The sequence below is a fragment of the Hemicordylus capensis genome, chromosome 6, assembly GCF_027244095.1.
Source record: "Hemicordylus capensis ecotype Gifberg chromosome 6, rHemCap1.1.pri, whole genome shotgun sequence".
Classification (NCBI taxonomy): Eukaryota; Metazoa; Chordata; class Lepidosauria; order Squamata; family Cordylidae; genus Hemicordylus; species Hemicordylus capensis.
In genome coordinates this window covers 55310008-55332469 of record NC_069662.1, presented here as the reverse complement: position 1 = coordinate 55332469, position 22462 = coordinate 55310008, and the positions used below count along the sequence as shown (strand labels likewise).

Sequence of the window (22462 nt, the reverse complement as noted above, 5' to 3'; positions counted from 1 at the left end):
CCAGAATAAGCAGTGGGGAAGGCGGCTAATGGCATGTGGCAGCACCCCCGCCCCATAGTAGCGTGCTGCCTCGCTGCTGCTGGTTACTTGCCAGCTTGCTTGCCTGCCTGCCCGCCAGCAAAACTCCTTGCTCCACTGTGGACCAGGAAAAATGTGCCCTGCAGGCCATATATTTTGCAGTGCAGTCCTACTCTAGACTAAAAAAAAAATGGGGGCAGCTGGCAGCAGCTGTCCTCCAGGAACACAAGTACTACTAATCTGCCACAGAAACATAGTGAACTGTCCACAGAAACATAGTGAAAAAGTAAGTGTGTGTTAAAAGGGAGGAACCTTGCCACTGCCACTTGCCTGGACATCAGCTTCAGGTGTAATCAAGTGAGTGGTTACGGACAAGACTGCAAATGCAACTACTTGGTCACTCTTAGGAGCAGCATGCAACACAAGATGGACCTTTAGTAGCATACGTGATGTAACTTGTATGCTATGAATCGCATGAAACTGAAGGTTTGGAAATTTAGGAGCGACAAGAGAAAATACTTTTTTACACATCAAATCATTAATCTGTGGAATTCTTTGCCATGGGGTGTGGTGATGGCCACCAGCTTGGATGGCTTTAAAAGGAGCTTAGACAAATTTATGGAGGTCAGGTCTATCAATGGCTACTAGCTGGTGGCTGTGGGCCACCTCCAGCCTTAGAATGATGCCTCTCAATAGCAATTTTAGGGGAGCAACATGCTCTCACCTCTTGCCTGTGGGTTCCCCAGAGGCATCTGGTGGGCCCCTGTGTGAAACAGAATGCTGGACTGGATAGGCCTTGGGCCTGATCCAGCAGGGCTGTTCTTATGTTCTTAACTTTTCAGTATGTTGTGTTTTTTCTTCTGTGTTATGCTATGTAATGACCTGTGGTCACAACAAAAAAATGTATTACTTATTTCTATACATGGACTTTTAATTTAGCTCATTCAATGAGTCAGCTCATTCATTTATTTTGAAATAAATTCAAAGGTAATATGTGATTGTTAACCGCTCCAGTTTCGGGTGGTATAGAAATTTGTTAAATAAGTTAAAAAATGCACAGGAATGCATGAACTACTTTTAACTGTTGATCATCACTCTTGTTAACTCGCATTTCTTAGTACTTTCTCTTTCTCTCTGCAGCACTATGTGGGTTTCTGTATAATCTATAGTTGTACAAACTGCATAGTTCTACTTCCCTAGTCGATATCACGTCTCATTGCTCTTCTGTACACTAGCATACTATATCCATGGCTTCCTTATTCACCATTTCTCATATTATAATGTAGCTCCAGATACATTATAGTGCTGTATTGTGTAATACAGTACCTTTCAGTGAGGTACTAGAGTTCCTGGAACAGTGCTAATGTTTTTCCTTTTTGTTCAAAGCTCTTTGATTCAACACACTATCTTGGTGTGGGTGTGTATGTTTTAAACTTGATGTATCTATTGCTTGCATCAAGCAAAAGTACTCGCTTTGACATTCATAACATTAATGCTTTGGCAGCTGAATATGTTAAGAATACATTTGTTTATTTTCGCATTTGGTATTGGAGGAAACTGATTATCTAGACCCATTTCAAACTGGTTTTCAGGCAGGCTATGGGGTGGAGACTGCCTTGGTCAGCCTGATGGATGATCTCCAATTGGGAATCGACAGAGGAAGTGTGACTCTGTTGGTCCTTTTGGATCATTCAGTGGCTTTTGATACTATCGACCATAGTATCCTTCTGGAACGTCTGAGGGTGTTGGGGGTGGGAGGCACTGTTTTACAGTGGTTCCGCTCCTACCTCTTAGACAGATTCCAGATGGTGTTGATTGGAGATTGTTGCTCTTCAAAATCTGAGCTTAAGTATGGTGTCCCTCAAGGCTCCATACTTTCTCCAAAGCTTTTTAACATCTACATGAACCACTGGGAGAGATCATCAGGGGATTTGGAGCTGGGTGTTACCAATATGCTGATGACACCCATATCTACTTCTTCATGTCAACTTCTTCAGGAGCTGGCATATCCTCTCTAAATGCCTGCCTGGAAACAGTAATGGGCTGGATGAGGGAGAATAAACTGAAGCTGAATCCAGATAAGACAGAGGTACTTATTGTGCCGGGTCAGAATTCTAGAGATGATTTTGATCTGCCTGTTCTAGATGGGGTCACACTTCCCCAAAAGGAACAGGTTCGCAGTCTGGGAGTACATCTGGATTCATACCTCTCCATGGTTTCTCAGGTTCAGGTGGTGGCCAGGGGTGTTTTCTATCAGCTCCAGCTGATATGCCAGGTGTGCCTGTTTCTCGAGATCAGTGACCTCAAAACAATGGTACATCTGTTTATAACCTCCATACTTGACTTCTGTAATGCACTCTACGCGGGGCTGCCTTTGTACGTAGTCTGGAAACTTCAGTTGGTTCAGAATGTGGCAGCCAGGTTGGTCTCTGGGTCATCTCAGAGAGACCACATTACTCCTTTACTGATGGAGCTACACTGGCTGCCAGTAGGTTTCTGGGCAAATACAAAGTGCTATAGTTATAAAGCCCTAAACTGCTTAGGCCGTGAGTATTTAATAGAGTGTCTTCTTCACTACGAGCCCCACTGCCCATTGAGGTCGTCTGAAGAGGTCTGTCTCCAGTTACCACCAACCTGTTTGGTGGCTACACAGAGACTGGCCTTCTCGGTTGCTGCCCCGAGACTGTGGGATGCGCTTCCTGCTGAGATACGTTCCTCCCTATCTCTGGCAATTTTCAAAAAACACCTGAAAACCAATCTTTTCGCCCAAACTTTATCAGCTTTTTGAAATTTTTTAGGTTTTTACCTCTGGTTTAATTGTTAAATTGTTTTAAGTTTTTATATATGTTTTTAACTTGTTTTATGCTATTGTTAACCGCCCAGAGGTGAAAGTTTGAGGCAGTGTACAAATGTGATAGATAAATTTATATACCACTTTTCAGAAGAACCTCCCAAAGCCATTTACATAAAAGCATGAAAACGCTTATCATAAATCAAAACATATACAACAAACAAAAAATCTAAGAGTTAAATCTGTGCATGATGTGCTCTTAAATTGGGTTATTTGATATGTTCAGGGGCATAGCTATTATTAAACTAAGTCGGGGAGACAGGTACCTCTGGGCCACTGAGGGAGTGAGAGCGGGGGTGGGGGGTGGGGATACTGGCTGAGCACCAGCTCACTCTTTGCTTTCCCCCTCCCACCTTCCTGACTCACTGTCACATTGCTGGCTTCTGACTGAAGGATTCATCTCCGCTTCAAGCTGAAGGATATATGTTTTAAAAAATGTTTCTGTTGCAGGAAAATGTGCACACACAAGCTCTCTTCAAATATCTGATTCTACGTTTATGAAAGCAAACAAGTTATTCTTATTAAGTTAAAAGTCAAACAGAATTACAGTTGTGTTATAACAAAGAATTTAAAGGCTAATGTATAAATGTGTTATCTGCTATCTTAAATCTGTCAGGTATTTAAGGTGCCACGCGTCTTTTTTGTGTTTGGTTTAACAGACTAACAGGACTACCCCTATGAAAGTTCATACTGAGAATGGTAGGGTTTATATTTGTTTCTAAATCTTATAGATAATGTTCTTAATAAAGCATCTTTTAATCATTTGGATTTTGGCAGGGAAAAGGCATTTTGGCTTTAAAAATATGGCTCCTTAATAGTTCTGCATGCCTGTGATTGTTTTATTTATTCGATTTCTGTACCACTGTTCTTCCAAAAGTTGGAATTCCACCCTTCCAAAAGATGGGAAAGTTGGAATTGTAAAGTTAAACGTTGGAATTCACAATAAAATGCATCACCTGAACCAACTATTTAAACCAAGAATACACAACCAACCACAACAGAAAAAATAAACCACACAAGATACCAAAAGTAAGTCTGTTATATGTCAAGTTAAAAATGCTAAATGGAACAGTAGGCTATTAACTTGCTTGTGAAAAGGCAACAAAGTTGTTGGCCTGATGAATCACAGGCGGCTGGGAGTGCCAAAATACAGGTTCCACTGCTGATAAGGCCCAGTGAGGGATAACACCAAGTAACATATCAGAGTGTAGTGGGATCTGGAGCAACCAGCCCCCTGGAAGATTTTAGTGATGTGACAGGAACATTTTTCCTAATGTAAGCAAATATTAAATCAAGCACCTTTTGGTGCTCCATTGGAATTATCCACACATTCTTCAAGTGCGTGGGGGAGTGGACTTTTGTTTAGTTTTTTGTTCCTTTTAAAAATGTTGCATCTGTGTGCATGTGCAAACAAATGATTTCAAATAATTAACAAAATATTTTTAAAAATGTATTGTTAATGAGCATATGCTCATTCAAACTGTAATAAAACCCACCACTAAATAGGCACATTGAAAAGGTTACTCTTCCCCACCTCCCAAATCCAGCCCATTATAATTCAACATATACAAACACAAACATAATACTAGAAATATTAGAGACTACAGTTTCTGAGGCGGGGGAAAGCTAATTCACTAAAAATAAGGAAATAAAATATCCCATGAAAACGGCAAGTGTTTACATCGTTACAGATTCATAATGAATACTTGAATTTTGAAATTGGAAGCTGTTGGTAAGCTGTTTCTAGAAAAAACATCTCTAGCCATGCAACACTGTACTTTGGGGAACTACCTGCTCTCCCACCCCTGCATAGTCAGTCATGGGTTGGTAATACATATAACCATCCAGCTATGTAGAAAGGGTGGTGAAGCCTTATCCTCTCTAATAAAACGCTTGGTGTCCGTCCGTTCGTGCCTGGCCTATTCTGGGCATGTGCGAAGCGCATGCCCAGAACAGAGCAAGGCAGCCACGAACGCCGGCACCCGGCGGCCATGTTGGGTGGCCAGAAGTGGCCGCCCCGAAGAAGCCGGGTAAGCGGCGGCGGGGGACACTGGCCGAGGCGCGGCGGAGCCATGGCCGAGGCCTGGCCGCGCCGACGCATACCCGGCTTCTTCGGGGCGGCCGCTTCTGGCTGCCCAACATGGCCGCTGGACGAGGCGGCGGGGGAAGCTCGATGCGGCGGTGGGCCTGGGCACCTGTGGGCCTGGCGGGAGCTGCGGGCGGCGGTGGGTGGCGGGCCCGGCCGGAGCTGCAGGCAGCGGTGGGTGGCAGGCCCGGCCGGAGCCGCGGGCGGCGGTGGGTGGCGGGAGGGGGAATGGCGGCGGTGGTCCGGAGCGCACAGCTCCACTAGCGCTCGTTATCCAACGGGCTTACAAACACTAGTCACTTGATAAAGACCTAAAACCTTACTGTGCCTGAGAATATGGCAGAAATTGTTTTGACCATGAATGTACATATGACCAAGCAACCATGTGGTAGAAAACCTTACCACATATAAACTGATTTTCTGTATTGGTTTTATGTTTTCACACTTAGAACAAATAACTAGTTGCACTATAAACCAATCAAGACTAAGTAGCTGCTACTAAGCCACTGATGAGCAATTATGGTCCAGAAAGGATGTGTGATATCTACAGAGATATCACTTAAGTGCTAAACGGGTCATCTGTATTCACCCTTACTCACTGAATAATTCTATTAAATAGCTCCCCACCACCACCACCAGAAACGTTTGAATAATGTTGGGTTAATATTCTTTGGAAAACAGAGTTTTTTAAAAAATGGAATCTCATTGCTTTTTAGTGTACAGAAAAATGGATTTTTCGTTTTTTCTTTGGACTCCCAATTCATTCTTTTTCTATTTGGGTCAATTTTTGCAGCAACATTAAATCAGTAACAAATTGTAAGAGCAATCACAATAGATGCTCTCTCTTTAAAGTGAGATACTTTATATTGTTTGAATAAAATACTAACACAACAAACCTTTGCTTCTAAGGAAGAGCTTTTTCAGCTTGACATGCATAAGGCAGGATTGCCAAATGAATTTTGAAATGAATACATAAATTTGGAATTACTTTTAAAGCTCCCCTTTTGGTTTATTAGTGCTATGCGCCCCCCGCCCCCAATATTTATTTGACATTTCTTATTGCCCACCTTTCAATATTCTGGTGTTTCAGAATCCTGTTCAGGCATTGAGATCAAGCAATGAAATATACTAGCTCATTGACCACTGACTTAATGTTCTAGACAGCTGTAACACATGTTTATACAGAACTAAAAAATGACATGTTAATGGCTCGGGAATTGTCTCATAAGGTAGCTGTCCTTTAAACAAACATTTAAATTCCTTAAAAAAAAAACACCCCAAAACACCCTAAATAAATGGAGTATGGTATAATTACTGTCAAACTTTCAGAGTATGATAAAGTATGAATGTAACACGTGTGTGCAAATTTGTGTCAAACATGATCTTGTTGGATAGACTGTGACTTCCTGTCAGGTATAAACTAGCGGCAGCCCAAATCTGCCCTGCATCAAAGTTGAAACAGCCCTTAGATCATAGATCTGCTCCAGACTTACCAGTTCTTGTCAAAGTGTTTTTATTATGATGCCATTATATATTGTTTACAACATAAGTTAGAGTTTGTTTCCAGCTCATAAAAGGCAAAGGGTAAAATAAGACCATGAAACATGTGGAGATATTTATCTTCAAGAATTGTTGGAATATAACTTTACAGTTACAGTATAGTTCAGAATGAGAGATTGTTTCAATTATTTCAGTTATATAAGAACATTTTATTCAAGAAGTCAACCAATTTTGATCCAAGATTAAGTCTGCTCCCCCGCCGTAAAATGAAACTGCAGATTGTCAGCATATACTTTTCTCCATGATACTGTTGTTTGCCATCATTATAAATGCTGATGCTCCCTCTGTTTTAACAAACGAACATGCAAACAAAACCACTTCAAGTAGGCACTGGATGTCCCTAGCATTTGGATTTCTCCTTGCTTATTTTTTAAAAGGCATTATGTTTATACAATCTTTTATGAAGGCAATTAAGTTGAATATAATGAAATTCTATATTGAAAAAAGGTGTATATCTTAACTACTGTGCTCTAACAAACTTTTGTAGTTGACAAGGGTCAAGTCGTGTCTCAGTTCAGATGTCATATGGAGTCAGGATTGAATACTGGTTTTGCATGACTTTCTATAGTCTTTCAGGCACACTGTGTACATGTTCACCTCCCCTCTTCTTATGAGGGAAGAAATGTTTCTGATTCTGGCTTAGATTTTCCAGAGTTTCAATACAAACCAGGATCTGAAGCTGGATTAAAACTCTGGGTAGAATAAGCCAGGAACACCTGGTTCTGACATAACAAACAAACATTTATATACTGCTTTTTGACAAAAGTTCCCAAAGCAGTTTACATAGAGAAAATAATAATAAATTAATGAGATGGATCCCTGTCCCCAAAGGGCTCACAGTCTAAAAGGAAACATAAGGGAGAAGGAAAGAAGAGAAAACAGCTTGGGTGGGCCACTGACTCTGGTGTTTGCCTCTGCCCCACCTTGCTCCAGGTGTGTCATCTGTGGGGCTGCTGCTCCTGCTTCAAAGAGCAGGCTGGGCCAAGGGCGTGAGCCGAAGGGCGAGAGCGCAAGGGCTCTCGTCCTTATGGCTCTCAGATGTGGGGCGAGCTGCCTGGGGCCTCAGAAGACCTTCCTCTCATTCTTCCATCAAGAAGCCAGCATGAGTTTGACTTTTACACAGAGACACACACACACACACACCAGAATCCTTTCTTCCCTTACCCAAAAAGGGAGGGGGAGCATGCACACCAAAGGCTAGGGGACGTTGAACAAAATCAGGATTCAGTCCTGGCTTCAGGTGACATCTGAACCAGGTCTTTGTGTGCTAATTTGTTTTGTGGCTGCTGTGTTTTTCTTACTTTTATTGGTTTTTGTATGTTGATTTCAACTGGGCAACATCCAGATTAGTTAGTCATGACTAAGCACTACAGAAATCAATGAGACAAGTTAGTCACGATTACCTTAGCTCCCATTAATATCCATGGGATGTTGCCCATTATGTGTTTGGGTATAATGATGTAAACAGTGCTGTGATTTTTAAGCATACATAAAGAAATGACATCACCCATTTTTAATTTTAGAAAGACCTGCTGTGGACTTGAAATATTCTAGTAATTGTGTTAATATGACAGTGTTGTGACTTGTACAGAAGAAACAAAAATGCAGACCAGTACCCTGTTACTTGACAGTAATCAGATCTGTATGTGTGATGAATTCTTCTAATTAAGGACTCAGCTATGTTTCTTAAGCCAAATTATGTTTTCAGACGCCAAATTACCACTGGCAATTTAAATTTAGTACAATATACTGAATGAAAATCCAGTTTTTAATTTTTCTGTCAGTATTGCACCAATAATTATGACATTTTATTTAAATTTCATTTTCCCCTCTGCACTCATCTGACTCATAGTTACGTGCATGACTCATTTGATCGTATAACAGATTTTAAATATATTCTGTGATATTCACAGTATCTTATTTTGATCACCGGTTTGCTAATGTTGTTATAATTAAATGTGGGGTGGGGTGGGGTGAGTGGTAAGTAGTCCATGTGTTATTGTTGCACAGGTAATTAGAATTCATATTCAAGGACACTGTATGAGCTTAATTAAACACCATCTTGAGAATCCTCCTTTTCTGCCCTAAAAAGCCCTAGCATAAAACTGCACACCTTCACTGATATAGCCCTTCCAAACTTTTGGTTGAAATACTACAATTCAGCTATTTAAAGGATATGTTGATGTGTATAAGTGGAATTGTTTGGTTTCTTGGATACAAGCTGGGGCTGCAATACTAGAATGAGAACTCTTCCTGTGGGGTGTAGTTCTCACTTGCACAAGAGGCAAAAGAGCTAATGCTCTGTGTATACACATGCATGCACGGATGCACACAGGCAGGCCTATAACACTGAAGGTAGACATTTTCTTGACAAAAAGATGATAGGAACTGAATATTTAATATCCAATCTCTGAATAATGATTGAACTTAAGAAAGACACTGATCTCTTCTGCTAGTGGTAGTGTGGCTTTGTGGAGCACGACAACCGCAAATAATTCAAGTGCCGCTGTGGATGCAAGCCCTTATGGTTTGGGAATGAGCTACTTAGCAGATTCATTGTATGAATATGCTCACCTGTTAAGATCTTCTAAGGAGACCTTTCTCACTGTCACATTTGGCATTTTGAGTTGCATTCAGAACATGGGAGAGGGCATTGAGAGTGGTTGTGCTTAATTGTGGGACTCCTTACCAAAGAAGTCCCACTATGCCTCTTTTCTGTTGGCTTTCCACTGTCGGGCAAAAGCCTTCCTTTTTAAACTGGATTTTGCCCTGTCAGGGTCTTGGTTTCTCATGGATGTTGGCTGTTCTGTATTGAATTTTAGCCCAGTCTTTCTCTCCTGATCCTGTTCCTGGTTTTGATATTGCTTATGTTGTCTTGCTGTTGTTGTTTGGTGGTGTGTGTGTGTGTGTGTGTGTGTGTGTGTGTGTGTGAGGTTGTTGTAAGTTGCCTTGAGCAATTTTTAATGGAAAGGTATGTTACATATTTAAAATCTAACCTATGAGACTTTCTGGAAACCTGATATTGTGAAGGAGGCACCAGGAGATTTTCCAGATGAGGGCTTTGCTGCAGAAGGAAGCAGTGTAAGTTAGGATGGAAGTATATAAAGAATATATAAACATAAATCAGAATAAATCTGGGCCGTTCATGTTGCTGCTTTATATTGCAGTTGATTACAGTTTGTTAGTTTTTCAAACCTTGACTTGTTCATACAGCAGGCTTCTCCCCATCCATACCCCCTATTTCTGGCCAATATAGTTGCAGAGGAGGCACACTGTGCCTCCTGCTTCCCATGCACCATTCACCTGTGCCCAGGTCGGCAAGGAGTGAGTGTGTGTGCATGTGTGGTTTCCAGTCTTTTTTAAATTTTATTTTTTAAATTTTTTCTTCCAGTGCTCTTGTGCAAGTACATCTGCATGGGAACACAACCTAATTATCCATATTCCATCTACTGTCATTGAGCACTGTTTCAGCTTTTGGACACTGAAGCCCAGGCACCAGGTTCTGGGCATGCATACTTCTCAAAGATTTCCTCACACATATAAATAAAATTTATTTATTTTGGTGTTCTTGCTATTGTAGAAGGAAAAAAAGTCAGAAATCATTTTAAAGTAGCACAGTTGTGCAAGAGCACCTTGTCAAATCAAAAAAACCACAGCTATCTATGGGGAAAAGAGAAGAAAATTCAGAGCATTGTAATGGCTGGGCAGAGCTGAAATGTGGCGTACGTGTAGTGGAGGGTGACAGGACTCTGTGTATTTAATTTCAAGTAAATTGGGTGATTTTCTTTTAAAAAGTAAGCTGAAATCACACTAATATCAGAATTGCAGCAAAAAATAGCTACACATTGGAGCATCACTGCATTTTTCAAAATCAGCAATTTGTACCTGCATTTTTACTTCACCCCATAGATCTCTTCAACTTAACTCTTTCAATGATTCGTTTTCTCCCCCCCCCCGTCTCTCCCCTCCTACCTCTTTTCTATTGATCCTTGGCAAATTAGAAAGCAACAGCTTTTACTTCTCCACTGTTCATTTAGTGAGAGAGTCAAAGGTGCAGGTGGGACATGTATTGTGACTGCCAATCTACAACAGAGAACTTGCATTTTGGGCGGTATAAAAATGTGATAAATAAATAAACAGGCTGTAAAAAACTGGCACCAGTACCACATGTGGCTCTGGATTCATGAAGCAATTCAGACATAGTGACCTAAGCATTTTCCCATCCTCACTTCCATATTTGATGGCTTGGGTAGACCCAAACACATGTGGGAAAGGCCGGCAAACAATGGACATTTGAATGCCCTAAGAAGGGCCACATTCAGCCCATGCATTCTATGTTCTGCAGGCCTTCACCAGACCTAGCAACCCTAAAAGATCTCCAAACTTGCCCTGACATCTTGACCAACCACTCTAACACACTTGCACCCAGGATCACTACTATATCTTTATACTCTGTATAAAGGAGTCACCTTTCAGAGACGGGGGTAGGAGACATATCTGGGTGAGACAAACCCAGATATCACCTCTCCAACAGATATTGCCAGTCTCCACTGAGCAAACCTCTATTCCATCTCCCCACCTGACTCCCTAAAACTTAGTAAAAATAGTGAATAGTCAGTGAGGAGGGGAATTTCTGGGCCGTGGATTCACCAGTAAGAGTGCTGTTTCCATTTAAGCAAGTTATTTTAGTTTACTGCACAGAACGAAGAGAGCTGACAACTGACAGAGGACTTCAATCAATCTCATATATGCATTTGAAAATCTGCATGAGAGCCCCACTTATGGATACCCATTTACCATATGAGAGAGACATCTGATTCAGATGTCTTGTGGAGCCAAGACTGAATCCTGGTTCATGCAATGTCACCTGGTCTTATGTGCTCTCCCTCTCCCCTTCACATGTCAAGGAATAAATAAAAATTACAAGAAGCCAGGATCCATTGTGACTTCCAGACCTGGAGATCCTGGATTATTCTAGCCAAAGTTTGCATATAAACCAGTATTTGAAGCTGGGATACATTCCCTGGTTTATATGCAAACTTTGACTAGAATAAGCCAATACTACCTCTTTTAGATGTCATGACAGATTCTGGTTTGTTCTACGACGTGGTCTCTGTCTTCTACACAAATGGGCTGTGCAAATTTAAATCATAACATGGAAACCAAGTGGGGTATTCATATAATTTTAAAGAAAATGCGAGCAATTAAGAAAAATACACTAGATCAATTCCAATAGTTAAAAAAACCCAAAAACAACCCTCACAGCATTTGAAACACCAATCACTGTGAGTGGAGCTTGGAATAACAGTACAAGCAGAGATCCAAACTCTTCAAATGAATGAACTAGGCTTTATTTGAAAACTTGAAAACTTGGATAAGTTGGGATTTGGCAGTCTTTGTTTCCGTGGCTTTGGGGATAAGGAGGAAGGTGATTATGACATTCCTTTTAAAGCGAGATGGCTTGCCAAACTCCTCCAGTAGAATAACTCCATTAATAGAACCTATAGGGTTAGTCCTCCCCCATCAAGAAAAATATGCACCCAAGATATTTCAGCCAGATTTGTGGTCTCGTTCATGAAAGGAAAAAAAAAAAGATGCAAGGCCATTAGGCTCTCTCCCCTATTGCAATACCAGAAACTTCCCCAGAAACACTGAAGAAGAGGAGAGACAAGAAGCCAATCACTCATGTAGTCCAATCTTCACAGATTAAGTATAGATGGGAATTTATATTTAAATTGATGATGTGACATAAAGGGACTCTGCTTTCAGCTCAGAACATTGAAGGGGGCTGCAATCTGTGGGAAATAGACTTACTCTTGAAAGATAAAGAGGAATATAATTCAAGAAAACAAAACAGCTGGAAAAGAAGGAATAAAAACAAATACGCATAGATAGATTTCTAGCTTTAAAAAGAGGTGTGTGTATATATAAATGTCATGCCTAAATTCTGGGGCAGGGGATAGGTTTTATATGGTTTTCTCCTTTTAGAGGGGAGTTTTAATAGAAATGTGTTGGGTATATTACTAATTGGGCAGTAAGAAGGAGGGGGAAATTACTAGGGATAAAGGCAAGAGAACAATCCTCAGAGTTTACATTTTGTGGATACTATATTTTTTAAATGGTCAAAGATAGAATATGAGATTATTATTAGTCTTATGATTTATGAATTATGGTCAACAAAGTGTATAATACTCTGCTTATTTTCTTGAAATATCTATGAATAATAAATGTAACACTATTTGAATTGCAATGGATTGGGTAATCTGGTGAAGAGTTCTAAAATCATTGTTAAAAGTACAATCGGATATAGTCTTTCTGTAAGAAATTCGTCAGCAAGGCAATAATAACCCACCTTGAAATTCTTCTTGGTTCATCAAGCAATGTGAGGAAGCAGGCATCTCTAAAGTTAAGGATTCTGCATCTATAAAAGCTTTTCCATTTATAGTACTAAAAACCTAGCCAGATCTTAAAGGACAATATCTGATCCAGAAAGCACTATTCATGGTTCACTACTTATGCTGGCAGCATTACACACTCCCAATAAAGATCAGTATTGCTTTATACAGAAAGTATTCAGAGAAATTTACAAAATGGGAGATGGCCTATATAGCTACTCAGGAGCAATAAAACACATAATTAATCCATGGAATTCTTTGCCAAGGGATATGGTGATCGCCACTAGCTTGGATGGCTTTAAAAGGGATGGCTGTCCTCCAGATTCATGGAGAACTGGTCTGTCAATGGCTGCTAGTATGGTGGTCATAGGCCATCTCCATCCTTGGAGGCAGAGGCGGATCCAGCAGGAAATTATGGAGGGTGCAACAGGAATTACTCCCCCAGAAAAGATTTTTCCCCACACACAAAAATATTGGGGCTTGGATTTTATTTCTCTTGCAAATGCACTATGCCGGGGTGTCAAGCTTAGATCTGGTGGTGGGCCGGATTGGTTTCCGATGCACCTCTGGGGAGCCACGCATAGTCTTGCGCCATCTTCTCTCCTCCTCCTCTCTCATATTCCCTTTCTCCCCTCCCCCCTTGCCCTGCCACTTAAATTAGCTGAATTCGCTACTTTTTACACCAGAATATACTCAGGGAAATATTTATTTTTACTTTTATTTTGTATTTTTAGAAGGCGTTCTGAACATACCTTCCGATACCAGATTTTTCATGGACAATCCTGCCACTCTTCCCTCTTCCTCTCTTTCTTGCAGAGGTGTTGCTAGGTACTTAAAAAGAACCAGGTCTTGGGCCCACAGGGCCTGCCCAAGGCTCTCAGCCTCCCTACATTTTGATAAATCCTTTCATGCTCTCTTATACAACATTCTGCTCCCCACTAGTTTCTGAGCCATTTTGGAAGGGCGATATACAAATCAAATAAATAAATAATAAATAAATAAAATAGTTTCCTTCACTGCTAAAAATGAATCTCCTTTTTCTCCTGCAATCTATATGTACACAGTTAAGAACCAGTGTGGTGTAGTGATTAGAGTGTTAAGACTAGGATTGGGGGATTTGTGTTCCCCATTCAGTCATGAAAATCACTGTGGGACTTTAGGTGAGATGTGCTAGTGCTTGCACTCTCTCTCTCTCTCTCTCTCTCTCTCTCTCTCTCTGCCAAACCTGCCTCACAGGATTGTTGTGGGTAGGAAGAACATGTACACTACCCTGAACTCTTTGGAGGAAGAACAGGATGTGTGTCATAACAAAAAGTCAACATATACATATATTAACTTTTAGCCACATGTACTCCAGGATGTAAACTCGGAAACAAATTCAAATAGCTCTTACAGGACAGCAGGATGTCATATATGGGCTTACCTCAATTTCTTAGGATTTAAACATAACCGAGCATTTCATGGGCAAGGGAGTTCTAAAAATGAGTTTCTTGTGATCTGATTTGTAGGGATGGGTCCGGACCAGTCCGGAGGCCATTGTAAAGGCGTCCGGACCTGGCTGGTCCGGTCCTGGTGGAGGGGGCTCCTTTAAGGGTGGGGAGGGTTTACTTACCCCTCCCGCCGCTTTGTTCCCTCCAGCGCTCATATTTACTGTAGAAATTGGGGCGGCAGAATACCTCCCTGCCGCCCCTTGCCCCTCCGCAATGCAAAAGGCTCTGGCAAGCCTTTTGCGTACGCGCATGTCACGCGTGAGCTTCACGTCTCCCTGACGCCGGAGGCCCGCCCCAATTTCCTGCCGCCCCAATTTCTACAGTAAATATGAGCGCTGGAGGGGGCAAAGCGGCGGGAGGGGTAAGTAAACCCTCCCCACCCTTAAAGGAGCCCCCTCCACAGTGCCGGACTGCAGCTGTGCGGTTCCGTGCACACCCCTACTGATTTGCAAAGACTTATTTTGAAACAAGTGTATAAAAATAGATTTTTGGTGAGAGAGGGGAGATGCTTTTAATGTTCATTTTAGCCATTTGTGAAACTATTTTCAAGAAGCTGGGATATTTTAGTCCATTAAAAGATAATATATATGTAAGTTATTTATATATGAGCTACTGTTACAAGTACAAAGCAAAATAAAAGTCATGATTATAAGAGGAAACATGTTGAGAGAACCATTTTCTCATATTTTGCTATTTAAGCCATTTTGAGAATGTTGTTGCTAAAAAAGCAGCATATAAATATTTTTAATAAGCGTGGGGGAGAAGGGGAAAAAACCCTCGCACAGATCATATTAGAGCTGTAAGCAGTTTAGTAGCTTCAGAAATAAAAGGCAGGAACAAAAACAGATCCGTTTGTGTCGGAGCATTTTTCTTCCTGAAAGAAAAAAGGGAGGAGAAGGACAGAGGGGAAGAGTGAGTGGAGGAGAGAGGAAGAAAAAAAGGACAATGAGGGATGGGCCTGAGCCTGTCAGTGGCCATGGTGGTGCATATTGGTAGCAAGGAAGGGCCCAGTCAACCACTGGTGGTATTCGGGGCTACTGAGGCCATTGGCGGAGGGAGGCAGGCAGGCAGGCAGGCAGGCAGGCAGGCAAGGGACGGTCCTGTGCCTGTCTATTAGACACATATTGAGCCATTTCTCACGATCGCGTGAGAGGGGTTGAGTGCAGGTGGCAAGGAAGGCAGCAGGAGCTTGCCTTCCCTGCCGACAAACTAAGGAGAAATGAAAATTGGGTCTAACAACATGAAGGCACTTCCTCCAATAGGAGGAAGTTTTATCTGCTTGAAATGAAATATATTTCCAGCATGTTTATCAGAAAACACCCATCCCCTTTTCGCTTAAAGTTTAAAGTGATTCACCACCATCACTCTGGGTCGCTATCACCCCCATTGCTGCCACCGGCCATCAGCTGCTTTCCCCCTCTGGTCAGCTTGATGGTTTATGGCGGCCACAGTGCCAGGCCTCCTCTGGCTTTGGCGCTGCTGCTGCTGATCACTGTTCCCTTGGGCCTGCTGGCCCTTGGTGCTGCTGCTTTGGTGGTGCCAAAGGCTGTTCTGTGTATAAGTGGTGGGAGTGGCAGAAAGACCATTTTAAAATAGTAGATGTCATATTTGCTCCTTGCCTTTTTGGAATGCCCAGGAGGAGAGGAGCATTGTGGGGATTGTAGTTCTTCTATTACCTGGACATTCCCCAAAAGGCAAGCGCGCTCTATATATAAAACACACACATATATATAAAATACACACACACACACAATTTAAAAATGGTCTTCCCCCTTTGTTTTGTGTATACAGAGCAGCCTTTGGCACCACTGAAGCAGTGGAGCCATTGGGCCTGGGGGAGCAGTGATCAGTGGCAACGGGGGCCAGTGCCTGAGGCCTCCAATAAAGGCTTGGCAGCATGGCCCTGAAGACTGGCCACTGGGCCAGTGGCAGTAATGGGGCCGATGCAGCAATGGGGCCAGAAGGGCATAGCAACCGATGGCCGGCAGCAGCAATGAGATCAGTGGAGACCCAGAACGGTGGCAGTGAGAAACTTTGTGTAAAGTTCGTATTATTAGTAAAATATTGGGTGAATGCCAACCTGATACCGATAGTGTTGGGGAGGCCATATCAGCCTCCCCAATATTTTTTTTTTGAGGGGGGAATATTGGATTGGCATTGATCTGATATTTCTGGTGGTGCATTCCTTGAACTTAGCTTGAGCATACTATGTTGATCGACTTTCTTGACAAGACAATGCCTCTCCACCTTGTCTTGTGGCACTCAACATTCTTAGAAGAGATAATAAATATATCTGTGACACTATTGATTTATTAAATGGGCAGGCTATTTAGAGAACCCTAACCCTTTAGAATTCTATAAGACGTTTCAGGCTCAACTTAGTAAACAGCTAGTAATGATGAGGGTCAGGAAAGATTCCAGAAACATGAATAGTACTGATCCCAAAATCAGATAAAGACACCACTGAGGTGGAATGGTACCAACCAATATCACTACTTAAGCAGGACATGAAAATATTCACAGCTCTCCTAACAAAACAGCTAAACAAATTTACAACCCAATATGTACACCTCTAGAGCAGAATGGATTTATCTCAAAATGCCAGTTGTCGGATAATATCAGTAGAATCTTAAATATAATCTGCATATATAAAAGAAAGAGACACCCCTTAATTGTTTTAACTTTGGATACTGAAAATGCATTAGATCACCTGGAACATAAAAATCACCTTAAAGTGACAGAAAAAGTGGGATTTGAATACTGCTTCAGGTTGGCGCTATGAATATTGTACTTTCCTATGTCAAAGCTAATAATTTGTCCTCAAAGAAATTTCCTATTTTAAGAGGCACTCTACAGGGATGTCTGTTATCCCATTACTATTTCCTTTATCTACATAATTCATTGCTAAAGCTGTCAGAGAAAATGTCAAGATACCAGAGGTATCTGCTGGACACACTTAATACAAAATAAATCTATGGAACTAATCCTGAAGAAGGCATTTCTGAATTGAGGGGGCGGGAATCTAACACAATTTGGCAAAGTATCTGGTCTTAAGATCAATTATACCAAGTCAGAGATACTCTGAGTACATTTGACACAGGACACTAAAATTATCTTTAAAACTTCCTTCCAATATAAGTGGCCAACACAACCTTGGGAATCTTTTAGATGTTTATATTACAAACAGTAAATCAGATCTGATCGAAACTAACAGTGGGCAATTCTTTTATACAATAAAACAGCACCCACCAAGATTGGCACAGAAACATATTGCAGTCCTGCTGTATGCAGACGATATGATCCTTTTATCCCAGACGCCCATAGGACTATGTCGAGCATTGGCACAATTAAGTTTATTTTGTAACAGAGAGATGATAGAGGTAAACCACCAAAAGACAAAAGTTTTAGTGTTTGTTAAATGGTCAAAGAGATATACTTGGCACATGAATTGAAATACAGTTGAACAAGTTCAATCTTATAAATACTTAGGCATTGTGTTCCATTCATCTGGCTCCCATATTGCACATCAAAAACATATTATTCAGAGCGCCCAGTTATCAATGAATCTAATCAAATCATTTCATTTCTCAAGGGGAGCTTCGTACATCCGTGTTGCAATAAAACTACTATTGGCCAAAGTGTATCCTCAGATTATGTATGGTGCACAATTGGGCCCATTTAGTAATTTTGCTCTGCTAGAAACAGACAGTGTTTGTCTTCAACATTTATACATTTAGTACATTTAATTCTGGAAGACTCTTTTAAATCCAAATGGAAATTGGCAATTACAAAAAAATTACTATTATATGGATTCTCTCAAGATGATCTTATTAGATTAGGTTTTGATCAGGCTAGAAGAACAATTGTGCAACGTATCCATGACGTGGAGTTGCAGATGGAACATGCAAAGTTATCGAGGAACATTTACATAGGAAGTCAGAGCATCGAGCTCAAGCCTGCTACATATTTAAGTAGCATCCTAATTCCAAAGTTTAGATGAGCTCTAACACTTGCCCATGTAAATGCTCTCCCAACAGCTGTGCTCCATGGGAGATTACAGGGTATATCATATGCATCAGGATTATGCCCTTATGGATCTGGTAACATTGAAACAACTGCTCATGTTCTTCTGTATTGTGATTATAACAGAGACATAAGACGTCAACTAATTGTCCCACTTTTGATTAATTTTCTGGGTCGTGGAGATGATTTTTATTTAAACTACTCACCAACTATCTACTCACCAATCCTAATTCGGACGTTATTCATATTGTGGACAAATATTGTTACATAATATGCCAAATGTGTATAAATGTAGTCTGATTTTATTTTTCCTCTTTTCATTATTAATGCTATCATTATTAATGCTTTCATTATTAATAACTATGTTATTGACTGGTTTGTTTTATCCAGACATCGAGTCCTTCCCAAGGACCTGGGATGGCTGAATTTTATTGTCAATTGTTATAGATATCGTTGCAGAATATAGGCTGTTCCCAGTAAAGCTGCTTTTTGTAATTGGCTGATGGTGATTTCTGTGGCCCCTATGGTGTTGAGGTGCTCTTCAAGGTCTTTTGGAACTGCACCCAGGGCGCCAATTACCACTGGGATTATTTTGGTCTTTTTCTGCCACAGCCTTTCAATTTCAATTTGTAGATCTTTGTATTTGGTGATTTTTTCTATTTCTTTTTCTTCTATTCTGCTATCCCCTGGTATTGCTATGTCGATTATTTTGACTTGTTTTTCTTTCTTCTTGACTACAGTGATATCTGGTGTATTGTGTGGCAGATTTTTGTCTGTTTGTAGTCGGAAGCCCCATAATATTTTTACATCTTCATTTTCTTCAACTTTTTCAATTTTATGGTCCCACCAATGTTTGGCTACAGGTAGCTTGTATTTTTTGCAGATGTTCCAGTGTATCATTCCTGCTACCTTGTCATGCCTTTGTTTGTAGTCAGTCTGTGCGATCTTTTTACAACAGCTGATTAGGTGGTCCACTGTTTCATCTGCTTCTTTACAAAGGCGGCACTTGCTGTTTGTGGTGGATTTTTCGACTTTGGCTCTGATTGCATTTGTTCTTAGTGCCTGTTCTTGTGCAGCCAGTATTAAACCCTCTGTTTCTTTCTTCAAGTTGCCATTCTTAAGCCATTGCCAGGTCTTGGGGATGTCAGATTTCCCACTTATATTGTGCAAATATTGATCATGCACTGGCTTATTTCTCCACTTTTCTGCTCGGTTCTTGACTTGTTCTTTCTTGTAGGCCTGCTTTGTTTCATTGGTGTTGAATAGTTTCGCATTATTGACCATTTGAAGTGCATCTGCTTCACTGTCCTTGATATATTCTTCAAGGCCTCTTTTCTCCTCCTCTACTGTTTGATAGACTTGCAGCATTCCTCTTCCACCTGAGCTGCGAGGGAGGTAGAGCCTATCTACATCACTGCGGGGGTGCAGAGCATGGTTGATGGTCATGATTTTCCTGGTATTACGATCTAGCGTCTCTAGCTCTGCTTGGGTCCAGTCTATTATTCCTGCAGTGTATCTGATAACAGGTATAGCCCAGGTGTTTATGGCTTGTATGGTGTTCCCGCCATTGAGTTTGGACTTGAGGATTTTTCTAACTCTCCTGATGTATTCACTTCCCATTTTTCTTTTAACTTCAGTGTGTGCGATGTTATCAGCCTGGAGAATGCCCAAGTATTTGTAAGGTTCTTTCTGTTCCAGGTTCTTGATGTTGCTTCCATTGGGCAGTTCTATTCCTTCTGTTTTTGTTATTTTCCCTCTGTTCATTATTAATGCAGCACACTTGTCTAGTCCGTTGCTATATCGCTACTGAATATACGGACAGTGTTTAGCAGTGATTCGATTTCTGACTGGGACTTTCCATAGAACTTCAGATTGTCCATGTACAGCAGATGGTTGATTTTACTTGATGTTTTAGATGTTTGGTATCCAAGGCCTGTTTTTGTTGAGTATTTGTGAAAGTGGGGTCATGGCGATTACAAACAACAGAGGGGATAGTGAGTCCCCTTGGAAAATGCCTCTTCTAATGCTAACCTGTCCAAGTGTCTCGCCATTGATTGTTAACTGTGTACTCCACATGCTCATTGCTTTTTAAATAAATATCTGAATGTTTTTGCTGGCACCAGTTGTTTCTAAACATTTTAGTATCCATGTGTGAGGCAATGAATCAAAGTCTCCGGCCGGGCCGTCGCCACCTGGCCTCCACGCTCGGCCGGGCCTGCTGCTGCCGGCCTCCCAGGCTGAGCAAGAACCCCCACCACCGCCGGCCTCCCCGGCCGGGCCAGGCCCACCGCCGCCCTGGCCTCCATGGCCGGGCAAGGCCCGCCGCCGCCTCTGTCCTCCACCGAGATGCGCCTCAGCCAATCAGGTGCGTCCCTCCGCTCCACTGCCCAGCCAATCAGCTGGGTTGCCGGGATGCATCCCCACAGAGGCTGAGGCACGTCTATGGGGATTAAATATATAGATAATATTTTTCCAACTCAGACCTATACCCAGACAGTTACAACAAACTTTTGGATTAACTTGTGTTATGGAGATTGAAATGACTCATGTCCTTTGATTCAACCTTTGCCTAGAAAAAGAATGACCTATTTACCTAAAAGCTTTTCACCCAAGGCTTTGTGTTTTTCAGGAAGGTTTTAAGATAAAATTAGTTAATCTGGTTTACCTTTCTGGTTTATTATTTGCTGCTCAAACATAAACACTGGTGAAGGAAGTTAAGTCTACATGAAAGGAGTTAATTATATATCTGGGGAGATTGTAATAATAGAACAAAGGAAAATGTTTATTTGACAACTAGTATTCTCCTAAGAGAGGACGGAGATGTTGATGTATCTCTCTTAGTTAAGATTTTCTGCTTGTTAATGTTAATTCTCCTGCTGTGGTTTCCATCAGCATCTGGTGGGCCACTGTGCGAAACAGGATGCTGGACTAGATGGGCCTTGGGCCTGATCCAGCAGGGCTTGTTCCTATGTTCTTATGTTCTTAAATTTTAAAATAAAAAAGGATGGAAAATGAGATGGATGTCAGGTTGCTTTCAGCACCTTGCTGACCAGCAGTGCACAACTCAAATGTCCTGGTGAGCCAGAAACAACTATGACGTGCTGTGCAGGGGCAGAGGTCAACTTTCAGAACATTAATTATTACACTAAAACTAATTATTAAAAAATTAATGAAAGCAAGGGAGCAGAGAGTTGGAGTCGGGGTAAAGGGGAGGGGGATGAGGGATGCTGTTAGTGGGCTCTGACACAGGGGCAGGACCAGCAAGGTGAGTGAGGAACACCTTGTCTCAAGTAGACAAATGTGTTGAGCTGCTGCTGCTGCTTGTCACAGGTCAAGCCAAGTACTCTTTATGGCTTCTGCTGTTGTTGAAGGATCTTCCTTCCTGTGGGCCAGCAAAAAAGTCCCTGTGGGCCAGATCCAGCCCCTGGGCCTTATGTTGTGCAGGCCTGCTCTAGGCAGTTGGTATGATTGAGGTAACTTTGAATTAAGAATGATGAGCTTTGAAATCACCTTTCATGTAAAACCCTTTGTAATCAATTATATATCCATGTCTTATGCTTTGTTGTTGCTCAAAGGTCTATAGACAGGCAGTCCTTGACTTAAGATGTTCTGCATTAAGACTAATAACACTTAAGGTGTTTGTAAACTGCCAGCTTGTTTTAACTTTACAACACATCATTGAAGGGGAGCTCTGCTAGATGACTGCTGGTGCATGGGCTAGAAGAGCAGCAGGCAACAATGGCAACTCAAGCTCACATTGTCATCAAGACTGGCAGTCTTGGTGGCAGCTGCTGCTCCTTCTGACTGAGGCTCCTCTTGCTGCCAGCACTACATGCTTTGCTCCTGCAATGCAAGTATAAGCAACACTTCCAGATCCATCTTTTATTTCTTGTAAAACTCTTTGCCCAAAAGAGCATAGCCTAGGACAGGGTCACAACATGTGATAGGTTCCTCTTGCCACAAAGAAAATAATGACCCACTTCTGCATGAGGCAGACTCTTCCAGTGTAGGACAGCTCTTACAGTAAATAATTCCTCTT

General features: G+C 41.5%; 1 protein-coding gene across 12 annotated transcripts in view; it reads left to right on the top strand.

The window, feature by feature from the left end:
- TANC2 (tetratricopeptide repeat, ankyrin repeat and coiled-coil containing 2) overlaps positions 1-22462 on the top strand; it is a 441341-nt gene that overhangs the window by 122219 nt on the left and 296660 nt on the right. Inside the window, exon 3 of one of the 12 annotated variants that reach the window (XM_053259177.1) lies at positions 3529-3568. The exons of the other annotated variants lie outside the window; for them this stretch is intronic. Within the exon in view, the coding sequence (XP_053115152.1) occupies positions 3529-3568 (40 nt within the window). The remainder of the gene's footprint in view (positions 1-3528; positions 3569-22462) is intronic. 12 annotated transcript variants of the gene reach the window in all.